Genomic DNA, 21,251 nt, shown 5'->3' with positions numbered 1-21,251 from the left:
ACATTGAATAAATGTTGTTGTTCCTAAAACTAATGTTTTACCTCTGTATTCATCTGCTTAGTAAAAATAATAAAACCTATATTATGCAAGAATTTTTTTATTGGATAACGTTAGAAATTTTTGTTGAGGGATGCTATCGACACATATTTTAATATATATTTTTCAACACACTCATTGTAATTGATTAAAATTTACGTAGATCTAACTAAATTATATTAGTTCTATATAAATTTTGTAGAATACATAGATTTTAACTAATCAAAGAAATTACGTTAAAAATCTTTGTTGCTAACATTTGTTTGCTTGTTTGAACCAAACAAAGAGAGGGAGAATAACCCACCACATTATTCTTGGAACAAAAACCGACCTGAAATTCTCTCTACCGTTTGCCTTTTCCCTATTTGTTTTTTGCATCACTATTACCAAAAAGTAAAACTATTTTTTAATATTTTGGTGCCTTTCACTCTCTTTACTAGAAACCTTAACCTTTCTCACACGCCGCCACTAGCAACTTTCTAGCTTCTTTTTTCACTTCATATATCTCTACCTTGCCATTGAGGATAACAGCACACAACACATCATCAAACATGGGTACAAATGTATGTGTAGAAACCAAGAATCACATACTAGTAATGTTCCTTAGTATTTTATTATTGGGCCAAAAGTATTTCGTTTTTCACTTCATTTTTGTATTTTTTAGAGAATTTCTAATTGGTGTCTACGGGACACCACGCATTAAAGAAACCTACTCTCTCTGTTCCAAATTGTATGTCATTTTAGAAAAAATTTATCCCAAATTATATGTCGCTTTATAATACCAATGAAACATTAATGTTACTTTTCCTATTATATTCTTAACTATTTATTACTCCTTATTTCAATTCTTTAATTTATTTTTCCCATATCATTTATTAAGGACAATTTTGTAAAACAACTCATAATATCTCTTTCCCACACAATATTAATTACATTTCTTAATACGTGTGAAATGTCCAAAACGTCATACAATTTGGGACGGAGGGAGTATATAGTAATATTGCATTAGAAGTTGTATAATCAACTCTTCAAAAATTTAAAAAGTGTTATTTTCAACTTAAAACTTGTTTGTTTTGCTTTTCCTAACTAATGCCCTACATACACCAGTTTTTATAACTTTTTCTTTATTCCAACTTTATAATTTAAAGATTCTTTGCTTTTAAACTTTCACGACATCAAATTATCAATTATGAGATTAAAAATATTTGATCCTTATTCTTTGGACTAATTCTAGTTTACAATCTGCCACATCATAAGTTTTATGTTTAAAAGGTGTAAGAACAAATTATATTTTACGTTTGGAATACCAATATTTCTAAATCAAAATCCGTTGAAGAGCAAAAATGTTTTAACTATTTATTATTTTTATTAGAAAATTACTTTATCATTATTCTCCTTACACCTTTTGGTATTTTTTGTTGCACCTTTTTCAATGTTGTTGGTTGCTCTACTTAAATGTGTCCTTCCCCATGTAACCTTTTCTCTCTTCTCATACATTCTCTGTCTTACCCTTTTACGGTTTTTAGATAACTAGAAGAAGAAAAGGTTTGTTTGTGCTTACCCTTTTTTCTCTTCACTAGCTATTATAGGTAGATTATGTATGATTGATTATATTGAAACAAACAAAGTAGACCCTCTTTTCATCTTCTGTTTTCATCTTTTTCTTCTTCTTGTTTCTCTCACTGTTTGATTCACTACTCTTTTGCAGCAAGAACGAATATTTATCAACAAAAATGGGAGATGATGATAAAGACCATGATTTCTTTTCACACAAATTCCCAACAACCTCTCAGGTAATACAAAAAACTTTGTATAATCACATTTTTGTCTTTCAACTACGGTGTATGTTTGGTATAGTAGGTTACTAGGTTTTATTACTAGGTTTGCAGAATCGCGATGACTTACCATATGCAGCTTTTGTCAGAATGACTCGTCATGATTCTGACAAATCCACTCTAATACCAAACATGCAGACAATATCCTTTTTTGTGTTGTACTAAAATGTTTGATCCAAACTAATTGTGATTTTTCATCTATATTGTATGTTTGGTATCACAGTAAGTTTGCCAGAATCACGAGCCACCGATGTATCTTTTGCAAAATTATGATGGCTTTTCAGATTCTGACAAACCACCGGTGGTACCAAATATTTAGATAGTCTATTTTTTTTCATGTGTTGTATTAAATTATTTGATGCAAACTTTGTGACAAGGTGGTGGAAGAGTTGAAGGAACTATGGAGCATGGCTTTACCAATAACAGCCATGAACATGTTGGTATTTGTTAGAGCTGTTGTGTCTGTCCTCTTCCTAGGTCGTCTTGGTAGCTTAGAGCTAGCTGGTGGTGCACTGTCCATAGGTTTTACAAACATAACAGGGTACTCTGTTCTCGTCGGCCTCGCCTCCGGTCTCGAACCGGTTTGTAGCCAAGCTTTTGGTAGCAAAAACTGGGAACTTCTTTCCCTTTCACTACAACGCATGGTTCTCATACTTCTCATGGCAATTGTCCCCATAAGTCTCCTTTGGCTTAACCTTGAAAAAATCATGCTTTTCATGGGACAAGATGGTAAAATCACTGAAATGGCAGCAATATATTGTTTCTATTCACTACCTGATCTTTTGACAAATACTTTGTTACAACCTTTGAGAGTGTTTTTAAGGTCACAAAAAGTAACAAAACCTATGATGTATTGCTCCCTTATAGCAGTCATTTTTCATGTGCCTTTGAATTATTTCTTGGTTATGGTGATGCAATTTGGTGTACCGGGCGTGGCGATGGCGTCCGTGTTAACGAATATGAACATGGTCGTGTTGATGGCGGGGTATGTCGGGTTGTTTAGAAAGAAGGAGATGATGTTAAGATGGCCGGGATGTGGCGGTGGCGGAGGAGGAATGATGGTGGTGAGTGAAGGTTTGGGGGAGTTGATGAAATTGGCTGTACCTAGTTGTCTTATGATATGTTTGGAATGGTGGTGGTATGAGATTGTTACTGTTTTGGCTGGTTATTTGGAGAATCCTACATTGGCTGTTGCTGCTACTGGGATTTTGATTCAGACAACTAGTATGATGTATACTGTCCCTATGGCTCTTGCTGGCTGTGTCTCTGCTAGGGTATGTCTTTCTTCTCTTTCATTACATTATCGATCAATCATAATCGTCGTAAGCATAACATTGCGTTTAAACGTAACTACTTTTAAGGTTATAATATGATTGATTGCGATTTAGCAACATGCGGATAATTTTACCACGATAATGCATCAAAATTAAACTAATTTTATGTATAAGGAGCATACGAGTCAATAATAGTCTGAATGCGTCGAATGCTAAAGTTTTAGTCCTTGAGTTAACCAGAATTACAAAAATATCTCAAAATGTGTCTCGTTTGGTAGTTTGCGCCTCAAATATATTTCTTTGTTAGCTTGAAATATTGTGTTTTCTATTAGTCATTTTACATGTGTCTTCCGTTAGTTAATTTGATCGGTTTGCGTCTTCTATTAGTTAGTTTGATATTTTTAAAAGATGATAATGACAATTTCTCACACATTTAGAGACAAAGCAAATGTTTTCTATAGTTGCATCAGCATTAGAAACCACTATGTCAAATTTATCATGGGACTACATGTGTACTTTTTTGTTTTGAGGGACTATATTGGATGTTGCGTAATTTTTGGAAGAACAAAATTGGTATTCACCCTTATTTTATTTTAACCTTTTTCTTTATAAGCCAAAAAGCTTTGTTAGCAATAACGATTTTTGTATTTTAATGTTGGTTTTGAGATGAGAGTCTCAATTTTAAAATATTTTCCACTTAGGTTGGTATTGGGTGGGGTGGCATGGAGAATTATAAAATATATACTGAAAATAGTGAGAGAAATGGAGTGGCATGGCTAGTTTGATTTTTATATTCTACATGACTAGATGTTTTGGCAATTTGGCTTCTCGATGTTAGTTTGACGGTAAAGTGTATATGAGAAGGTCTTAGGTGGTTACATGATCAAAAAATTTGATTTGGTCACTAGACACCAAAGCATTGCCAATTTCTTTCTTCTTTTTTTTTTAGTTTTTTTTCTCTCTCTCATTGTTGTGGGGTGTCATTCATTGATTGGATGTGACCAAATTCATATTCATGGTCCAAGACCACCCAAGAATTTTCCAGTGTATATTTAGTATCACAGGATGGTACTATGATTTCAAAAAATCAATTATCATATCAAAGTAGTCTATATTGAGATTGACCATAATTTTGACAAAATCATTAACATATTGTGATTTTGTGAAACTTTAAAGTGTATTTTATGTCAATCTTATTGCTAATCCAAACATACTTTAGTTGTATTTTTTAAGAAAATGATTAATCAAGCCAGAAACATTACAGCGACAACGTCACGAAGGCTTATTACTGTTATACAATTGAAATTCCACTACCCCATCTTCCCGTTTTTTCCGGCCAGCATGAGATGTGATTGGTTCTACGGCAGTTTGGGACGAGTTCGCGAGAAATAGCATCTCTGTAGTAGTTACTTACTACCATTGATTTTTGAATATATTTATATAAAACAAGTTAGTAGAAGTTTGAGATTAAAATTGTTTTCTTCAAAAAGTCAAATATCTTCAAACAAGATTAATTCACATTGACCATTGAAAATGTGTCTTTGATGCACGGATGTGGTCCCTAACATACTATGATGTAGCTAACAATATAGAGTACTATGATTGTACGCTGCCCTACACTAAAATTATCTGAAAAAAAGTATGTAGCTTAGAGTATGCTATGATTAATTGTAGATGCTGCACCACCTTAAAATCATCTGAATTTTTTATTTTTTTGTAGCTTACAATTTTATTTTTTATTTTAAATTTTATTCTCTGTATCTAGTTAAGAAGTATGGAAGTAAATGCTTACAATTTTCTTCATATAGTTTTCTCAAATGTTACTCTTAAACTATTACATTAAAAATTTATCCCACTTTTTTTTTCTATTTAAGGCTCTTCATTTTACTTGTCCTTTAGTGTTGTTTCCAACAATCAAGGATCTCAATTTTTAAATTGTTTTATTCTATAATATAATAAATAATTTAAAACACAAATTCAAGAAACCTTAAACTAGAATTGCACTTCAAAAAAATGCACTTGGTCCAGTAACTGTTGTTACATTCTTACCTACAGAAAACATGCTGCATTGTATAAACCATGATTCCTTCCTAAGAACTTGTTACATTTATTATTTTAGTTTTTTTTTTTGAAGGATTTATTATTTTAGTTTTGATAACTTTCTTTATTTTAATACTATTTTATTGTATTATTAACTTAGTGCTTAGTGTAAAAAAATTAAAATATTAGTACCAAAAGTAGTTGTTTTTACTTTTTCTCTCTCCAATCAGATGCCAAATACACGTGTGGAGATTTTATGCTGCAAATTTGTTTAAAGTTTATACCCTGAATCTTTGTTTTTTTGTTTTTTGGTATAAGAATCTTTGATCTTTTTTCTTTGGTTTCTTTTTTACATTCCTTTTGGGCAAAACGTAAATCCTTAGTTTGTCCTTGCTGAGGTATTGGTTTGTTGCATGATTGCATCAAGTACAAAGGTCCCAATGCAGTTAGGTCACATTTGTAATGTGACTCCACAAAACTAGAACTAATTCATCACTTGTAAGTGCATTTCTGCTTGGCTTGCATAGGAACTTCATCATCATAGATTGCTATTTTACCAAATAATTTAACTATCAAATCCCAAAAGAACCCTACTTTTCTAGTGGGGCCCACAATTATATTTGGTTTTAGGGTTTGTTTTAATTAATGTTGACACTCTCTCATATCCTAATGTTTTGTTGGTTATGGTACTAATATCAAATCATTTAATATAAGACATCATATATGCATATTTAATACATAAAAACGCGTAGATGAGATGATACAGATCTCTTTTAACTTAACCAAGGTCCTGAATTTGAATCCGAGCATGTAGCTGCGTTAAAACAACTCTTAGGGATACTATGATTAGTAGTATAGTTTTTTAAACATATTAAAAATCTACTTGAAATCTAAACTGTTTGATATCGTTTCATGGTCATCGAAATGACGACTGCGTAAATACGATCTTTTGATGATTGCAAGTCATAGCTTGATTGATATTTCAAATTGTTGAAATTTTTGTAGTACTTGAACAATTAATAAAAGCCTGCATGAAATTTATTATAATGGCAAAGTATAATCATTTTCAATTCAATAAATGCAGGTAGGGAATGAGCTTGGAGCTGGTAAACCATACAAAGCAAAGCTAGCAGCCATGGTAGCCCTAGGATGTGCATTTGTGATGGGTTTTATCAATGTAACATGGACAGTGATCCTTAGATACGGATGGGCCGGGCTATTCACAAACGACGAGCCCGTCAAAGCCTTGGTTGCATCAGTCATGCCAATTATGGGCCTATGTGAGCTTGGAAACTGCCCACAAACAACCGGCTGCGGCATCCTTCGTGGAACTGCCCGGCCCGTCATAGGCGCCAACATAAACCTAGGTTCATTCTACTTTGTCGGTACTCCGGTGGCCGTGGGCTTGGCATTTTGGTTCAAGATTGGGTTTAGTGGGCTTTGGTTTGGGCTTTTATCTGCACAAGTGGCATGTGCTTTGTCAATTTTATATGTTGTGATTATAAAAACTGATTGGGAAGCTGAGGCTTTGAAGGCAGAGAAGCTAACAAAGGTAGAGATGGTGATTTGCAATGAAAGTAAGAAGAATAAAGACAAGAAGAAAAATGAAGAATGCAAGGGTTTATTATTAGAGAATGAAAATGGGAACAAAATTGACATGTGCTAAAAAAAGACACTATAACCTAGAAGAGAATGATGTCTATAATGACATTGGGATTTTGTATGTTGGTATAAAAGATTAGATATTGTCGTTTAGTAAATTGGATTTGGAGATTTATGAGTGGTGCCTGCATCTATGTGATTGATGGGGTTGCTTTTCAGGAGGATATGTTGTTTTCTTTCATCTTTCCTTTCCTTTTCATTTTTTGAAAAAGGGTTTTTGATGAACAATGTATCACTTTCTATACCAACAATGGTTACACATATCACATTAGCTTATTGTATTTTTTTAGTGTGTTTGGTTCTATCTTAACCAAAATTGATTTAAAAAAATTAATTCAAGTCAAAAAACGAGTTTAATATAACTTGATTTTGTAAAATTGATTTAATGTGATTTTTTTTTTTTTTTTTGTACGATTCAACGGGAAGTGTTCTATGTTTATACATCAACATAAAAATTAGTTGAATAATACATTTAAGTGTAACAATCACATTTGAAGTAAAAAAAACTACAAATTATATCCGAATATAGTAGAATTAAGTCTAAAGATAAAATCAATTAAACTTGAGTATCAATTAATTTTGCTTCAATTAAGTAAAAAACTGCAAAATTTATGTTGAGTAAAAAATTACAAATCAGTAACTTCAATTAAGTGCATGTTTTCAATCAAAAAATAAAAAGAAATATATACCGGATGTCATAGTATCCTTTACAAAATTACAATGATTGATCATGATTTCGATAAACTCATAACAATACTAAATATGCATCAATTTATTTAGGTTGGCATAATGGTATTCCTTTGAGATTTTAAAATATACTCTTCTCAAGATTTTTTATTCGATTTTTTTCATTATCAATTTTGATGAACTAATTCATACACATTTTTACTCTAGCTTTAAATGGTCTCCTCACAAATGGACGTTTGGAATGAACCCTTCAAATTAGTCGATTATCGGAATAGATACCAACTTTTCAATTTATTATTTTACTAAAGATGCACTACAATCATTTTTTATGGCAAAATTAATTCTACAGAAAAACACACACACACACAAACATGTCAATTCTAGTTTTCCAATTTTAGAATCAAATAGTATAAGAATTTCTAAAAGCAATACCAAATATACACAGAATATTTTAAAAAATACACAGAATATTTTAGGGAGATGGGAAAATAGGGTAGTGAAAAAAGTAGCTTTTGGTCTGATATGTGTGACAAGTGCATGGATGGAGATATAGCTGGAATATGAGAATCTGATATCTGACATTTGCTAATTTTTAGAAATAAGGCTGAGATGAGACTGAGAAATCAAACATAAAGCAGCTTTGTGTTAAAGCTGTTATGCAAAAGCAGGACTTAATTATATTGCCGGCCGAATAACACTCGTGAGATCAGTACCTCACCTGTACTACTAACTCATCACACCCTTAAAGTATATCACAAATTTATTAAAGGGCAATCCGATGCACCAAAGCTCCCTCATATGCAGGTTTTAGGAAGAGGTCCCCATTATTTGGTGTATTGTACAGTATCTTTACCCTATTTTTACACAAGTGGCTCATATATTACATAGAAAAATTTATCAAAGAAGGTGATGACTATTGATCAAAATAGCACTTCATTTTTACTTCTCCAAAATTGTAAAATGTTATTTAAAATGGTTTGAACGAGGACGGTGTCTAAAAGAGTACCATCAAAGTTGCCTTGACAGATGAGAATAGCTAGTTAAATTGTAAAAGAAAAGTTAGGAATATCAATACTTTTTGTACAAACTTTTACGGAGAGGATAGTCTTGCAGTAGTTTTTATGACCAAGAATGGTCAATATCTGTCTAGCTTTTATGTATTATGGTGGACTAAACAATCTCTTTTCGGTTCCCTATAAAATGAACCCATGAGAATATTGGTCCATGATGGACCAATTTTTTCAACGGTTAGATCATATGAACCCTTAAATTTTATCATGGTCTATAAACACTCAATCTAACCCATCTTCCTTTATCATTTTATAAAAAAATCATTTTTACCCTTTATAATTATTATAATTTAAAATATTACATATTGTTGCGGTAATTGTTTTTTTTCTTGACAAATTTGTTACAATAAAATTTTTTTGTTGGTATTTACACTTTTTTTCTACGAATTTGTTACGGTAAATGTTGGACAGCTGCATATTGTTATTTGATTTTATTTTTATGAAACGTACAAGTTTTTTTTTATGGAGAAAAGGATTTTTTTTTTTACAAATGGGAGAAAAGGTACATGTTATTTTTTTGAATGAAAAAAGATACATGTTATTGTTATCCGAAAAGTATAATTCAGTTACCGTTATCAATTATTTATTTTTTTCATTGTTTTTTTAGAATAATCATATTATCCTTTCCAAAAGACTAATAATAGCATTAATAATAAATAATACATTCTCTAACTGTTCATTGCAATCTTTTATAAAAAAAAAGTTTGCTATGTTTAAGTAAATGAAAATAAATATAAAATAATTTTTTGTGAGTAAATATTAATTTAATATTATAATATAAATAAAAAGATATGTTAAATTATTAAATTCTAAATATTGATTGAAAACGATGGAATAAAAAAAAATTGAAGATTGAATGTTGAAATTACAGAAAGAGAGAGAAGGCAAGAAAATATTTTAGAAAGAGTAAAGGAAATAATTAAATGTGTGAGGTGCATTGTGTTATTGTGTATGCATATAATCCAGTGACTATAAATATTGGTCCATTATGGACCAATACTTACACAGGTCCAGGCTAAATGCCACCTCTCTTTTCTTAGGACCTTTTTTTTCCTATGGATATAAATGGATTTTCTTTTCACAGGTTTTGTACTATGTGACTTTGTTGTATTGGTTCAGGTATCTCCTATCTTTTATATTTGAGCGCTTTGATAAAAAAAAGTTCACTTTCTTTTGTGAGAGGTAATGACATGAATTTTTGCGTGTGAAGGTTATGATTCAAAATAGGGAATTAAACCTTGTATAACATGATTGATTGACACATGAATATGTGGTTAGTGGTCCTAAAATCAAGGAAACTTGGGAGAAATACTTATTTGGTCACAAGACCAAATACATAGTGTTTAGGCACATATACAATGATGCACTTGTCCCCAAAATATTTATTTTGTTTTGTTTTTTATTATTAGAAAAAATCTCTCTTTGTATGCGTGTCTAAACACTATACATTTGGTCTTGTGACCATAGAACACTAGCTCGAAACTTGGATCATATATAAATAGGAAAATAATAATCAATAAAAGATATGAAGAAAATTGATTAAGTCACTCATCTCTCTCCATTGATTACTCTATCGTAGAGTAATGACTAAGTCTTGGACTTAGTCTTGTGTCATTTTCTTTTATTGTTTTGGTTTATATACTAAAGAACATAAACTCTAATTGAATTGTCATTTATCAATTCTACCTTTTATTCAATAAATAATTTGCAATTGTTCGATTATTACATTGTCATGTTAGCGGCCAACACTCGGATGAGATTTAGTCCCACATCGGATAGATAGGATTTTTGAGAAGAGTTTATAAAGAGTAGACATTTATCACCGTACAAGACGATTTTGTACGGATGAGTTAGGCCCCGATATTCGTTACATGGTATCAGAGCCTATCGGGTCCATCGTTGGGATTCCTGCATCGTCCACGTTTCAGGCCCATTGGGCCGGACTGAATTAATGGGCCTTAAACGTGGACGATGCAGCGATGGGATTTAGTCCCACATCAGATAGATATGATTCTTATTCTTGAGCAGGCCCATTGGGCCTGACTGAAGCAATGGGCCTTAAACGTGGACGATGCAGCGATGGGATTTAGTCCCACATCAGATAGATATGATTCTTGAGAAGAGAGAATGCAGCGATGGGATTTAGTCCCACATCAGATAGATATGATTCTTGAGAAGAGAGAAGAGTTTATAGAGAGGAGGCACTCCTCACCATACAAGCCGATTTTTTAGGGATGAGTTAGGCCTCGATATTTGTGACATGACGATGCAGCGATGGGATTTAGTCCCACATCAGATAGATATGATTCTTGAGAAGAGAGAATGCAGCGATGGGATTTAGTCCCACATCAGATTTAGTCCCACATCAGATAGATATGATTCTTGAGAAGAGAGAATGCAGCGATGGGATTTAGTCCCACATCAGATAGATATGATTCTTGAGAAGAGAGAAGAGTTTATAGAGAGGAGGCACTCCTCACCATACAAGCCGATTTTTTAGGGATGAGTTAGGCCTCGATATTTGTGACATGTCAATTGTGGGAACTCTTACGTTGGTGCTTTCATTGTCAATCTCACTACCTTGAAACAATGGAGTTATTACTTCCTGATAGAACTATATTCCATAGGGAAATTAGTCCCAATGTGGTTATATTAATGTGGGATGAATTGAGAAGAGTTTATAGAGAGGAGGCACTCCTCACCATACAAGCCGATTTTGTAGGGATGAGTTTGGCCTCGATATTTGTGACATGTCAATTGTGGGAACTCTTACGTTGGTGCTTTCATTGTCAATCTCACTACCTTGAAACAATGGATTTATTACTTCCTGATAGAACTACAGTAGAAACTCTTTAAATTAATACTCGGTAAAATAATAAACTCTCTAAAATAATAAATTTGTCCGGTCCCGACTTGGGCCAATGTAAAAAATTGAAAAACTCGATAAAATAATAAGATAATAATTTTTCGGGAGATCCCTTTATAATTTTTGGTCCCAAGAAAATCATAAATTAATAATTCATAGAAATTGAAAAAAATACATTGAACACATTTGTTCCTCGTGTTTACATTTACTGTAACTCAAAAGTCATTATTGATTTCCAATGCATATGAACACGGTAGTTACTAATTTACGTTGAGTCTCAAGGTTCGCTGCAACGTAATTCTAAGAGGCATATACTAATTTGTTTTTTTGTTTGGTATGTACAGTATAATTACTTAAAAACTCTTTAAATTAATAATTATTAATTTATCGATAAATTAATAACTCTCTAAATTAATAAATTTCTCCGGTCCTGACATTATTAATTTATAGAGTTTTAACTGTATATTCCATAGGAAAATTAGTCCCAATGTGGTTATATTAATGTGGGATGAATATGATTGTGCCATATATGTAGATAATGTGGTTATTTCGACAAACGTTCATTTAATTACATGAATTGCAAAAATCATAGACTATTTTGACTGATATTTACAATTTCGTAAATTGATTTGCTCATTCACTCACAACAAATTATACGGTATCCCTAATTTTTTTTTCTTCTTCTTTTTCCGTAGACTACTTTAATAAATAGTATACTATGGACGATGTTCTCTTAAAAATCGATTTTAACTTTAACAATGAAGAATATCATCTTTTGAAAATAGAAACTCATAGTTGTCATCATCCTTGCACTTGAGGGGTGGCTTCAAAACTTAACTCATTCATTTTCCACTTATTTTTATTTAATCAAATTGATAAGTTGACTGCTTCAATCGTGAACATTTGTTTCAAAGAATCATTGTTAGAGTTACAAGTGATTAAAGTATTCATCCTCTTGCTTAAATATCCTTTCATGTTAAATAAGACATTAAAAAATTAATAATACATATTTGAAATAAAACATAATTGACATTTAGTGAAAACAACCTCATAGTCGTTATGATTTTTGAATAAGGTTTTTTTTTTTTTTTTGAATAAGGTTTTACAATCATGCAAAAATGAGAATTACACACATTTATTTATACGCCGAGGACAACTTAATACTATTCATAAATAAAATATACACATTAATAACAAGCATGAATCCAACAGACACTGTTTCAATTGATTGTGACCAAAGTAAGTTTCCAGCAACAAAGCTGTTGTGTGATTCCTTCTTTTGTCTTCTGTCGTTTTTGCATTTTGGTTTTACAATGATCATAAAACACTGTAAGAATAGATATTGGATGAGGCAAATCTACAATGCATATGTTTAGTGTCTGTTCGCTTGAGCTGCCACAAAACACCGTCGCGTGGTGAAATGGAAGCTCACAATTGTAGCTTCTCTCTTGTCGTATGTCGGGATGCGAGAAAAGAGCAGCCTACCGCAAAACCAAACATTGCCTTAGTGATGGACTCGACTGCCTATAGGCTACAACTCTTTACCTCGAACATTTAGGTTTGTTTTATTCATTCTGAAGAGCGCTGTGAAAACACACTCTCTCAACATACATAGTAATCTAATTTTTATTTTTTGTACTCATCTAATTGGTTGAAATTCTAATTGGTCTCTTAAAATCACGTAGGCCCCACATAAAATTTAGTGCGACAAATCGAAATTTCAATTAGTAGAGTGTGTTGATAGGTAGTTCATTCTAAAACAATACAAATATGAACTTTAATTTATTATAAAGGAATTTACAGATGATGACTTGCTCTTGATGGTAATTACACTTGGTTTTGCAGTAAATAATTGTTGCTTTGTAGCAATATTCCAATCAGGAGTTCTATAGAAATCAAAACAATGACTTTTTCTATGGATAGTTGTATTGATTAAATTCCCTGCAATTGCCAAAATCCGCATTCACGCAGACACCACGTAGGTAACCATTGGATCAATGGATCAATATTGGATGTTGCATATTTCAAGCAGTTTTTGTTTTTTGCAGCGACTGCATCTGCATGAATGCGGAATTTTAGCAACTATAGGTAATCCAAATTCATTGATTTGATTGCAAAAGGGATGAAGTTGCCTTCTCAGGGTTTCTTCCTGCGGCGAAGTATGAAACACCACTAGCCTGGACTGATGATGGTGAAGGAATATTTGGTGAGGCTCCAGTTGTGGAAAATGCGCTAACATTGCTACTAATGTAGATGCTGGTTTCACTAACAGGTCCTTCAATGACTAATTTTGGAGGAGGTGGTTTCTCAATTTCTTTTACACCTTCTAGCATTTGAACGACTTTGCTCATCACCGGTCTTTGAGATGGTTGCTCTTGGATGCACCAAAAGCAGACCTGAATCGCTCTCGTAACTTGCTCCATATCAACTTCCATATCGGCGAGCCTTTTATCCAAAATTCCATTGATGTTACCTTTCTCAAACTCTTCATAGGCCCAGATTGAGAACTTCTTCCTATCTGTTTCGTCGGAGACATTAAAGTTCCTCTTTCCGCTCACAATCTCTAACAAAACCATGCCGTAGCTGTAAACATCGGATTTCGATGTTACAGGAAGATTCGCAATCCATTCAGGTGCTAAATATCCTCTTGTTCCTCGTACGCTTGTCAAAGTTCTGTGTCTATGGTCCTTCGGATTAACAAGCTTTGCCAGACCAAAATCAGATACTTTAGCGACGTAATTCTCGTTCAAGAGAATGTTTTCAGGTTTGATATCACAGTGGACTATGCAGTCGCGACACTCCTCGTGCAGGTATGTGATTCCTTTTGCAGTGCCGAGCGCTATATTGTACCGATACTCCCAATTCAACAGTTTTCCCAGTTGCTCTTCTTCCGGGAATAAAAATTTATCCAAGGAACTATTTTTCATGAACTCATAGACTAAAAGCCTGTGGCGTCCTTCCGAGCAAAAACCGATAAGTCTCACCAAATTAAGATGATGAGTACTGCTTATAGTTGCAACTTCCATCCTAAACTGTTTCTCACCTTGCTCAATTCCTTCAAGCTGTTTCACCGCAACAACAGTTTTGTTAACAAGAATTCCTCGATACACAGCACCAAATCCACCAGCTCCGAGCTTCTCCTTGAACCCTTTTGTCGAGCGCTGAAGTTCCTTGTATGTGAACTGAACCGGCGCACCAGAAGCGTATTCTAGAAGTGCATACCGAGCCGACAATACACCAAACCTTGCAGTTTTTCTACAGCACCAAATCCATAATCCACCTTCAATAGCAATCCCAACTAAAAGGGTACCCAGAATAACAACCACAATAACCCAAGCAGGTACGCTCGAACTCTTTTCCTTCACCATCTCCCCCAAAGAGGGTGGTGGATTTGGAGCCAACGGCGAACAAACCTTGACATACGAAATACTGGGTAACGTTGGACTATAATATCCACTGAAAAAATCTACTGACTTCAAATAACAATGTCCACTTCCATCCAACAACGAAGTAGAAGCAAAACAAGCACGCGAACCTGAGAGACAATTTCCTCTACACGCCGTGAAACCAATGAGAAGTGACGAATCAGTTTCAGGGTAATAAGTTAATAACTGTGTATGATCCAATGTCAACATAGTTTCATTCCCTTGACAACTATCAAGATTTACCTTCCTCCTACACCCTTTTCTATTACCACCAATCATCTCGAAATTCTCCGAAGGACAACCGCAAATAGGGTTCGTATCATTATAACTGCAAATACCATAGTTCCCGCAAAAAGCATAAACCTTACACTGGTCCTGAACGGCTGCCCATCTCGCAACCAGATTTCCACTACCCCTAGAAGTGTTATAAATCCTCAAATTCCCATCCCTATCCAATTTCAAGACCCTAAGAACATCGCTCACACCACTCCCTACATTATCATAGTCACTACTATAAGCAACAATAACAGGGGTACTCAATTTCACATCAGAAAGTTGCAAAATTCCAATGGATGTTAACCCTAAAACAGGATTACTCAAACTCACATTCACAGAAGAATTCAAACCATGAGTCCAAAAAGTTATACTATTGTTCCAAATCAAATTCAAATTACCATTCTTTCCAAGACTAAAACTATAATCACCAGATTTCAAAATCTTACCAACAGTAAAATTCTGAGAAGGCAGAAGGGTATCTGTAAGATGATCAAAGCTTGACCAAACCTCATTCGTTCCGTTCAAAATCACCAATTTACCACTGTCTTCAACAGTGGCTGATGTTGCACCCATATTAGCAGTCCCGGAGTTCCAGACGGTGGCGCCAGAACCGTTAATGAGACGAAGGTCGCCATTGGTAAGAAACTGGAAGGAACCACCGGAGTCGACAGCGGTGGAGTTACCAGCTGTCCAGACAACAGGAGCTCCACCAGAGTAGACAATGGCGGCGAGGAAGGTAGGAGGAGAGGTTGGTGGGTCGACGGGGACAAAGCGTAAAGAGAAAGTGGTATTCGGAGAGGACCATGATTGGTTGGTGTTGGAGGCGGAGAGAATGGAGCCAGGGTTGACAGCGGTGACGGCGTCGGTGAAGAGAAGAAAGGTTAAGAATATACAGTGGGATTTGAGGTACATGTCTGTTTGATTGTTGTTGTTTCAGTGGGATCTGTGTGAAATGTTATTGCTGTTGGATACATTTGTAATTGTTGTATTGTCGTGTGTTTTGGTTTGTTTTGTGAAAATTGTGGTTCATGTTTGTTTGATGATATTTCAATGGGACTTGTAGTTGTAGAGTGTGCTTTGGTTTTTCTTTTTGTGGAAATTGACCTTAGAGTGGTGGGAAGTATAGTTTGGGAAAAGGAAGACTTTGACTTGGCCAATGGAGGTTCATTTCTGTTTTTCATTCTTTTTGTCGTAGACAAAGTGATAAACACCACTGAAAATTACACAGACAACTGCGATGTCTCACGTTCGTGCTCTCAGGTGAAACTTTTCAGCTCAACAATATAAGCATTGCTAGTTGAGTTCGGCCTTACAGACTCTGTTGGTTGATTTTATTTTTCTAATATTTTATTGTGTAATTTTCTCCCATTAAAATTTCAAGCAAATTAGAGAGTACATGTTGCTAGCTAAATTCATTCTAAAACACTACAAACAACTTATAAAGGAATTCATAGGCCACAAAGATGACGCTGTTCATGGTATTTGTAATTGCTTTTGCAGCTATGAAGCACGAACACTCCTCGGATTAGCTGTGTCCTGGTGTCGGACACGTATTGTGTCCGACACCGACACATAATTACACTAAATTATGTGATTTTCTCAAATTATTAACGGTGTCAGCGTGTCAGTGTCCGTGTCGTGTCCGATGTCCGTGCTTCATAGTTTTGCAGTAAATGATTGTGGTTTTGAAGCAATTATATTCCAATTAGGAGTTATAGAGGAATCAAAACCAAGACTTTTTCTACAGATCTAGAACTGAATATAACTTTTCATAATCTTGATTGTATAATCAAATATCTCTAATTACAGTGTTGCAATGCCATTGTAAAATCACTTTTATTTGTATTTGGAGACTGAATGTTTGAATCAAACTAATTACATGTAAATGAAATTATAGTAAATAAAAATACAAAATCTTTCAACAAAGTAGTCTTGATATATAGCTTCTGCTGCATCATATGGACATACACAATAACCAGAAATTTCATGAATTGAATACAAATAATTATTTCAACTATAAATTTGAAATCTCCTATTTTAAACTAGTATACAGTGATCATGTAGAAAAAATAAAAATAACATACAGAATATATATATTATACATTAAATTTGGCCAGCAAAACTTACTTCTGCTGTTCCAACACAAATCCATAGCCAATGTGACCGTGCTCATAAAAGAATGAAGGCAGTCGCCAAAATCCGGCATTCACACTGTCACCACGTCGACGACCATTGGATCAAGATTGAACACTGCAGATTTCAAGCAGTCTTTTATTTTGTGGTGAGCATGTGAATGAGGGATTTTGGCGACTGCAGGGAATCCAAATTCATTGATCTGATTGTAAAAGGGATGAACTTGCCTTCTCAGGTGTTCTTCCCGAGGCAAAGTTTGAAACGCGACTAGTCTGGATTGATGAAGATGACGAAGGAACATGTGGTGAGGCTCCAACTGTGGAAAATGCACTTACATTGCTGCTAATATAGGTGCTGGTTCCACTAACAGGTCCTTCAACCACAAACTTAGGAGGAGGTGGCTTCTCAATTTCTTTTACTCCTTCTAACATTTGAACAACTTTACTCATCACCGGTCGCTGAGACGGCTGCTCTTGGATGCACCAAAAGCATACTTGAATTGCCCTTGTAACTTGCTCGGTATCGACTTCTACATCTGCGAGTCTTTTGTCCAAAATTCCTTTGATGTTACCTTTCTCAAACTCTTCATAGGCCCAAGTGGAAAACTTCTTCCTATTTGTTTCCTCGGAGACATCGAAGTTCCTCCTTCCGCTCACAATCTCTAACAAGACCATGCCGTAGCTGTAAACATCAGATTTCGATGTTGTAGGAAGATTTGCAATCCACTCGGGGGCTAAATATCCTCTTGTTCCTCGTACACTTGTCAAAGTCCTGTGTCTATGGTCTTTCGGATTAACGAGCTTTGCAAGACCAAAATCCGAGACTTTAGCGACGTAATTATCGTCCAAGAGAATGTTTTCAGGTTTGATATCACAGTGGACTATGCAGTCGCGACACTCCTCGTGAAGGTATGTGATTCCTCTAGCAGTGCCAAGTGCAATATTGTACCGGTACTCCCAATTCAACAGTTTACCGGATTGCTCTTCTTTCGGGAATAAAAAGTTATCCAACGAACTGTTTTTCATGTACTCGTAGACTAAAAGCCTGTGGCGTCCTTCCGAGCAGAAGCCGATAAGTCTCACCAAATTCAAATGATGAGTACTGCTTATAGTTGCAACTTCCATCCTAAACTGTTTCTCACCTTGCTCAATTCCTTCAAGCTGTTTCACCGCAACAACAGTTTTGTTAACAAGAATTCCTCTATACACAGCACCAAATCCACCAGCTCCGAGCTTCTCCTTGAACCCTTTTGTGGCGCGCTGAAGCTCCTTGTATGTGAACTGAACAGGCGCACCAGAAGCGTACTCAAGAAGAGCATACTGAGCTGACAATACACCAAACCTTGCAGTTTTTCTACAACACCAAAACCATAAACCACCTTCAATAGCAACCACACCTAAAAGGGTACCCAAAATAACAACCACAACAACCCAACCAGGTACACTCGAACTCTTCTCCTTCACCGTCTCCCCAGAAGTAGGCGGTGGATTCGGAGCCAACGGCGGACAAACTTTGACATAAGAAGTACTGGGTAAAGCAGGACTATGATAACCACTAACAAAATCCATCGATTTAATGTAACATTGCCCCGTTCCATCCGACAAAGAAGTAGAAGCATAACAAGCACCCGACCCCGAGAGACAATTCCCTCTACACGCCGATATACCGATGAAAAACGTCTGCGACAAGGATTCAGGAGGATAAGTCAAAAACTGTGTATGATCCAACGCCAACATAGTCTCATTCCCTCGACAATTACCAAGATCCACCTTCCTCCTACACCCTTTTCCACCATCATTCACTTCGAAATTCTCCGAAGGACACCCACAAATCGGATTCGTATCATTATAACTACAAATACCATAATTCCCACAAAAAGCATAAACCTGACACTGATCCTGAACGGCCGCCCATCTCGCAATCGGACTCCCACTGCCTCTAGAAGTACTATAAATCCTCAAATTCCCATCACTATCCAACTTCAAAACCCTCAAAACATCACTCCCACCACTCCCAGCATCAGCATAATCACTACTATAAGCAACAACAACAGGTGTACTCAAATTCACATCACTAAGCTGCAAAATCCCAATGGATGTTAACCCTAAAACAGGATTACTCAAACTACCATTAACAGATGAATTCAAACCATGTGTCCAAAAAGTAACACTATCATTCCAAATCAAACTCAAATTACCAATCTTTGAAAGATTAAAACTATAATCACCAGATTTCAATACCTTACCAACACTGAAATTTGTAGATGGCAAAAGGGTATCTGTAAGATGATCAAAGCTTGACCAAACTTCTTTTTTCCCATTCAAAATGACCAATTTGCCACTATCTTCAATGTCAACTGATGTACCACCCAACCTGGTTGTGTTGCTTTCCCATTTCACAGCGCCTGAGCCGTTGACAAGACGGAGATTCCCGTTGGTTTGAAACTCAAACGAGCCACCAGAGTCAACTGCGGTGGAGTTTCCAGCTGTCCAGACAACTGGAGCTCCACCAGAGTAGACTACGGCGGCAAGGAAGGAAGGTGGGGTTGTTGGTGGGGTTGTTTGGATGAAACGGAAGGAGAAAGTGGAGGATGGTGATGACCATGAATTGTTGGTGGAGGCGGAGAGGGTGGAGCCAGGGTTGACGGCGGTAACAGTAACGGAAACATAGACAAGAAAGGCTAAAAATAGAAAGGTTTTAAGGTACATATTTTGGTTTTTTTTTTGTGATGTTTTTTTTGTTTTTCAATGGGGATTGTGTGAATGTGTTGTTGTTAATGTTGTTGGATGCATTTGTTGTTTGTGTGAAAAAGTGTGTTTTGGTTTGATTTGAGGAAATTGAGGTTGTAGTGGTGGAGGTGAAAGAGTGTGGGAAAGGGAAGACTTTGACTTGGCTCTTGTTTTGCGTTTGGTTTGATTGACCAATGAAATGGAAGTTCATTTCTGTTGGGTTATTTTACTTTTGTTTAATTTTCTTACTTCAATGATTTAGAAATTTATTCCGGTCAATAGAATGTGTGAGCCATTGTTAAGGTTTTATCTAATCTATTAAAGAAAGTAATGCTAATAAGGATGACCTCATAAATGGCAGACTAGTAGTAGTATTTAAGAAGATCTTGTTAATGAGTGCACATTCGAAAATACACACTCTGGTCACAAATATAAGCAAAAATCCATGTTTTAGATTCATTCAATAGATAATGTATGTTGTCTACAATAAAGACTACATACATCATTTATTGAATGAATTTGAAATATGAATTTTTGATTATATTTGTGATCGGAGGGTGTAAGTAATTATTCTTTAAAAAAGTTAATATTTTCATTTTCAATGCAATGATTATACACATTTTCATAAATATTTACTATTTATGATTCTTAAATACTTCATCCGATCACATTTATAAGCAAAAAACAACTTTTTAGATTCATGGAATAATTAATGTATCTAGTCACATTTATAGACCAAATACATTAGTTATTCAATAAACCTAAAAAGTTGTGTTTTGTTTATAAATGTGACCGAAGGAAGTAGGAGCACTCGTTAACATTTCCTTTTGAGAAATTTAAAAATGGGACGATGAGTGATGTCGTTTCTTGATAGTAAGTAAATGTTGATGTCAGTTTGATTAACACAACAAAAAATAAATATGTAGTTTGTATCAAACCGACATTAATTTAGTCATCGTCATAGCCATAAATATGAGAAATGTCATGAGTTTTTATTTTGAATACTATTTACAATAGTCGTGGAAATTTATGATAATTTTAAATATTAGTCCACGGTGGACCACATATGAAGTCGCTCCATATTAGAGCTTGCTATATTAAAAATCAAATATAACTTATCTTTGAATGTGTGCATGTGTATTTTCCATTAAAAATGTTGTTTTTAGATGAAAATACAATAGTTATTCGTAATTAACATACATAAATAGATGAGTCGGG

The 21,251-nt window shown here is 34.7% G+C and overlaps 2 protein-coding genes and 1 pseudogene across 3 annotated transcripts; 1 reads left to right on the top strand and 2 right to left on the bottom strand.

Annotated features, from left to right (window-relative positions):
* Nucleotides 1–1,527: 1,527 nt before the first annotated feature.
* LOC146914849 (MATE efflux family protein) lies at nt 1,528–7,128 on the top strand. The gene is made up of 4 exons (XM_085717546.1): nt 1,528–1,581; nt 1,745–1,829; nt 2,249–3,145; nt 6,270–7,128. The coding sequence occupies exons 2-4, from the start codon at nt 1,770–1,772 to the stop codon at nt 6,849–6,851; spliced, it is 1,539 nt and encodes a 512-aa protein (XP_085573672.1). The 5' UTR covers nt 1,528–1,581; nt 1,745–1,769; the 3' UTR covers nt 6,852–7,128.
* A 6,094-nt stretch (nt 7,129–13,222) lies between these two features.
* On the bottom strand, nt 13,223–16,120 carry LOC146914848 (G-type lectin S-receptor-like serine/threonine-protein kinase At1g34300 pseudogene; annotated as a pseudogene). The gene has a single exon (XR_015014421.1). The product of XR_015014421.1 is annotated as a G-type lectin S-receptor-like serine/threonine-protein kinase At1g34300 pseudogene (transcript).
* A 967-nt stretch (nt 16,121–17,087) lies between these two features.
* LOC146914847 (G-type lectin S-receptor-like serine/threonine-protein kinase At1g34300) lies at nt 17,088–20,170 on the bottom strand. Its single transcript, XM_085717545.1, has one exon. The coding sequence runs from the start codon at nt 20,010–20,012 to the stop codon at nt 17,499–17,501; it is 2,514 nt and encodes an 837-aa protein (XP_085573671.1). The 5' UTR covers nt 20,013–20,170; the 3' UTR covers nt 17,088–17,498.
* Nucleotides 20,171–21,251: the final 1,081 nt, after the last annotated feature.

Source organism: Medicago sativa, chromosome 6, assembly GCF_051527215.1.
Source record: "Medicago sativa cultivar Bolivia chromosome 6, Bolivia_mono, whole genome shotgun sequence".
In the NCBI taxonomy this organism is placed as follows: Eukaryota; Viridiplantae; Streptophyta; class Magnoliopsida; order Fabales; family Fabaceae; genus Medicago; species Medicago sativa.
Note: the sequence above shows the minus strand (reverse complement) of the source record. Positions and strands in the feature narration are given on the sequence as shown.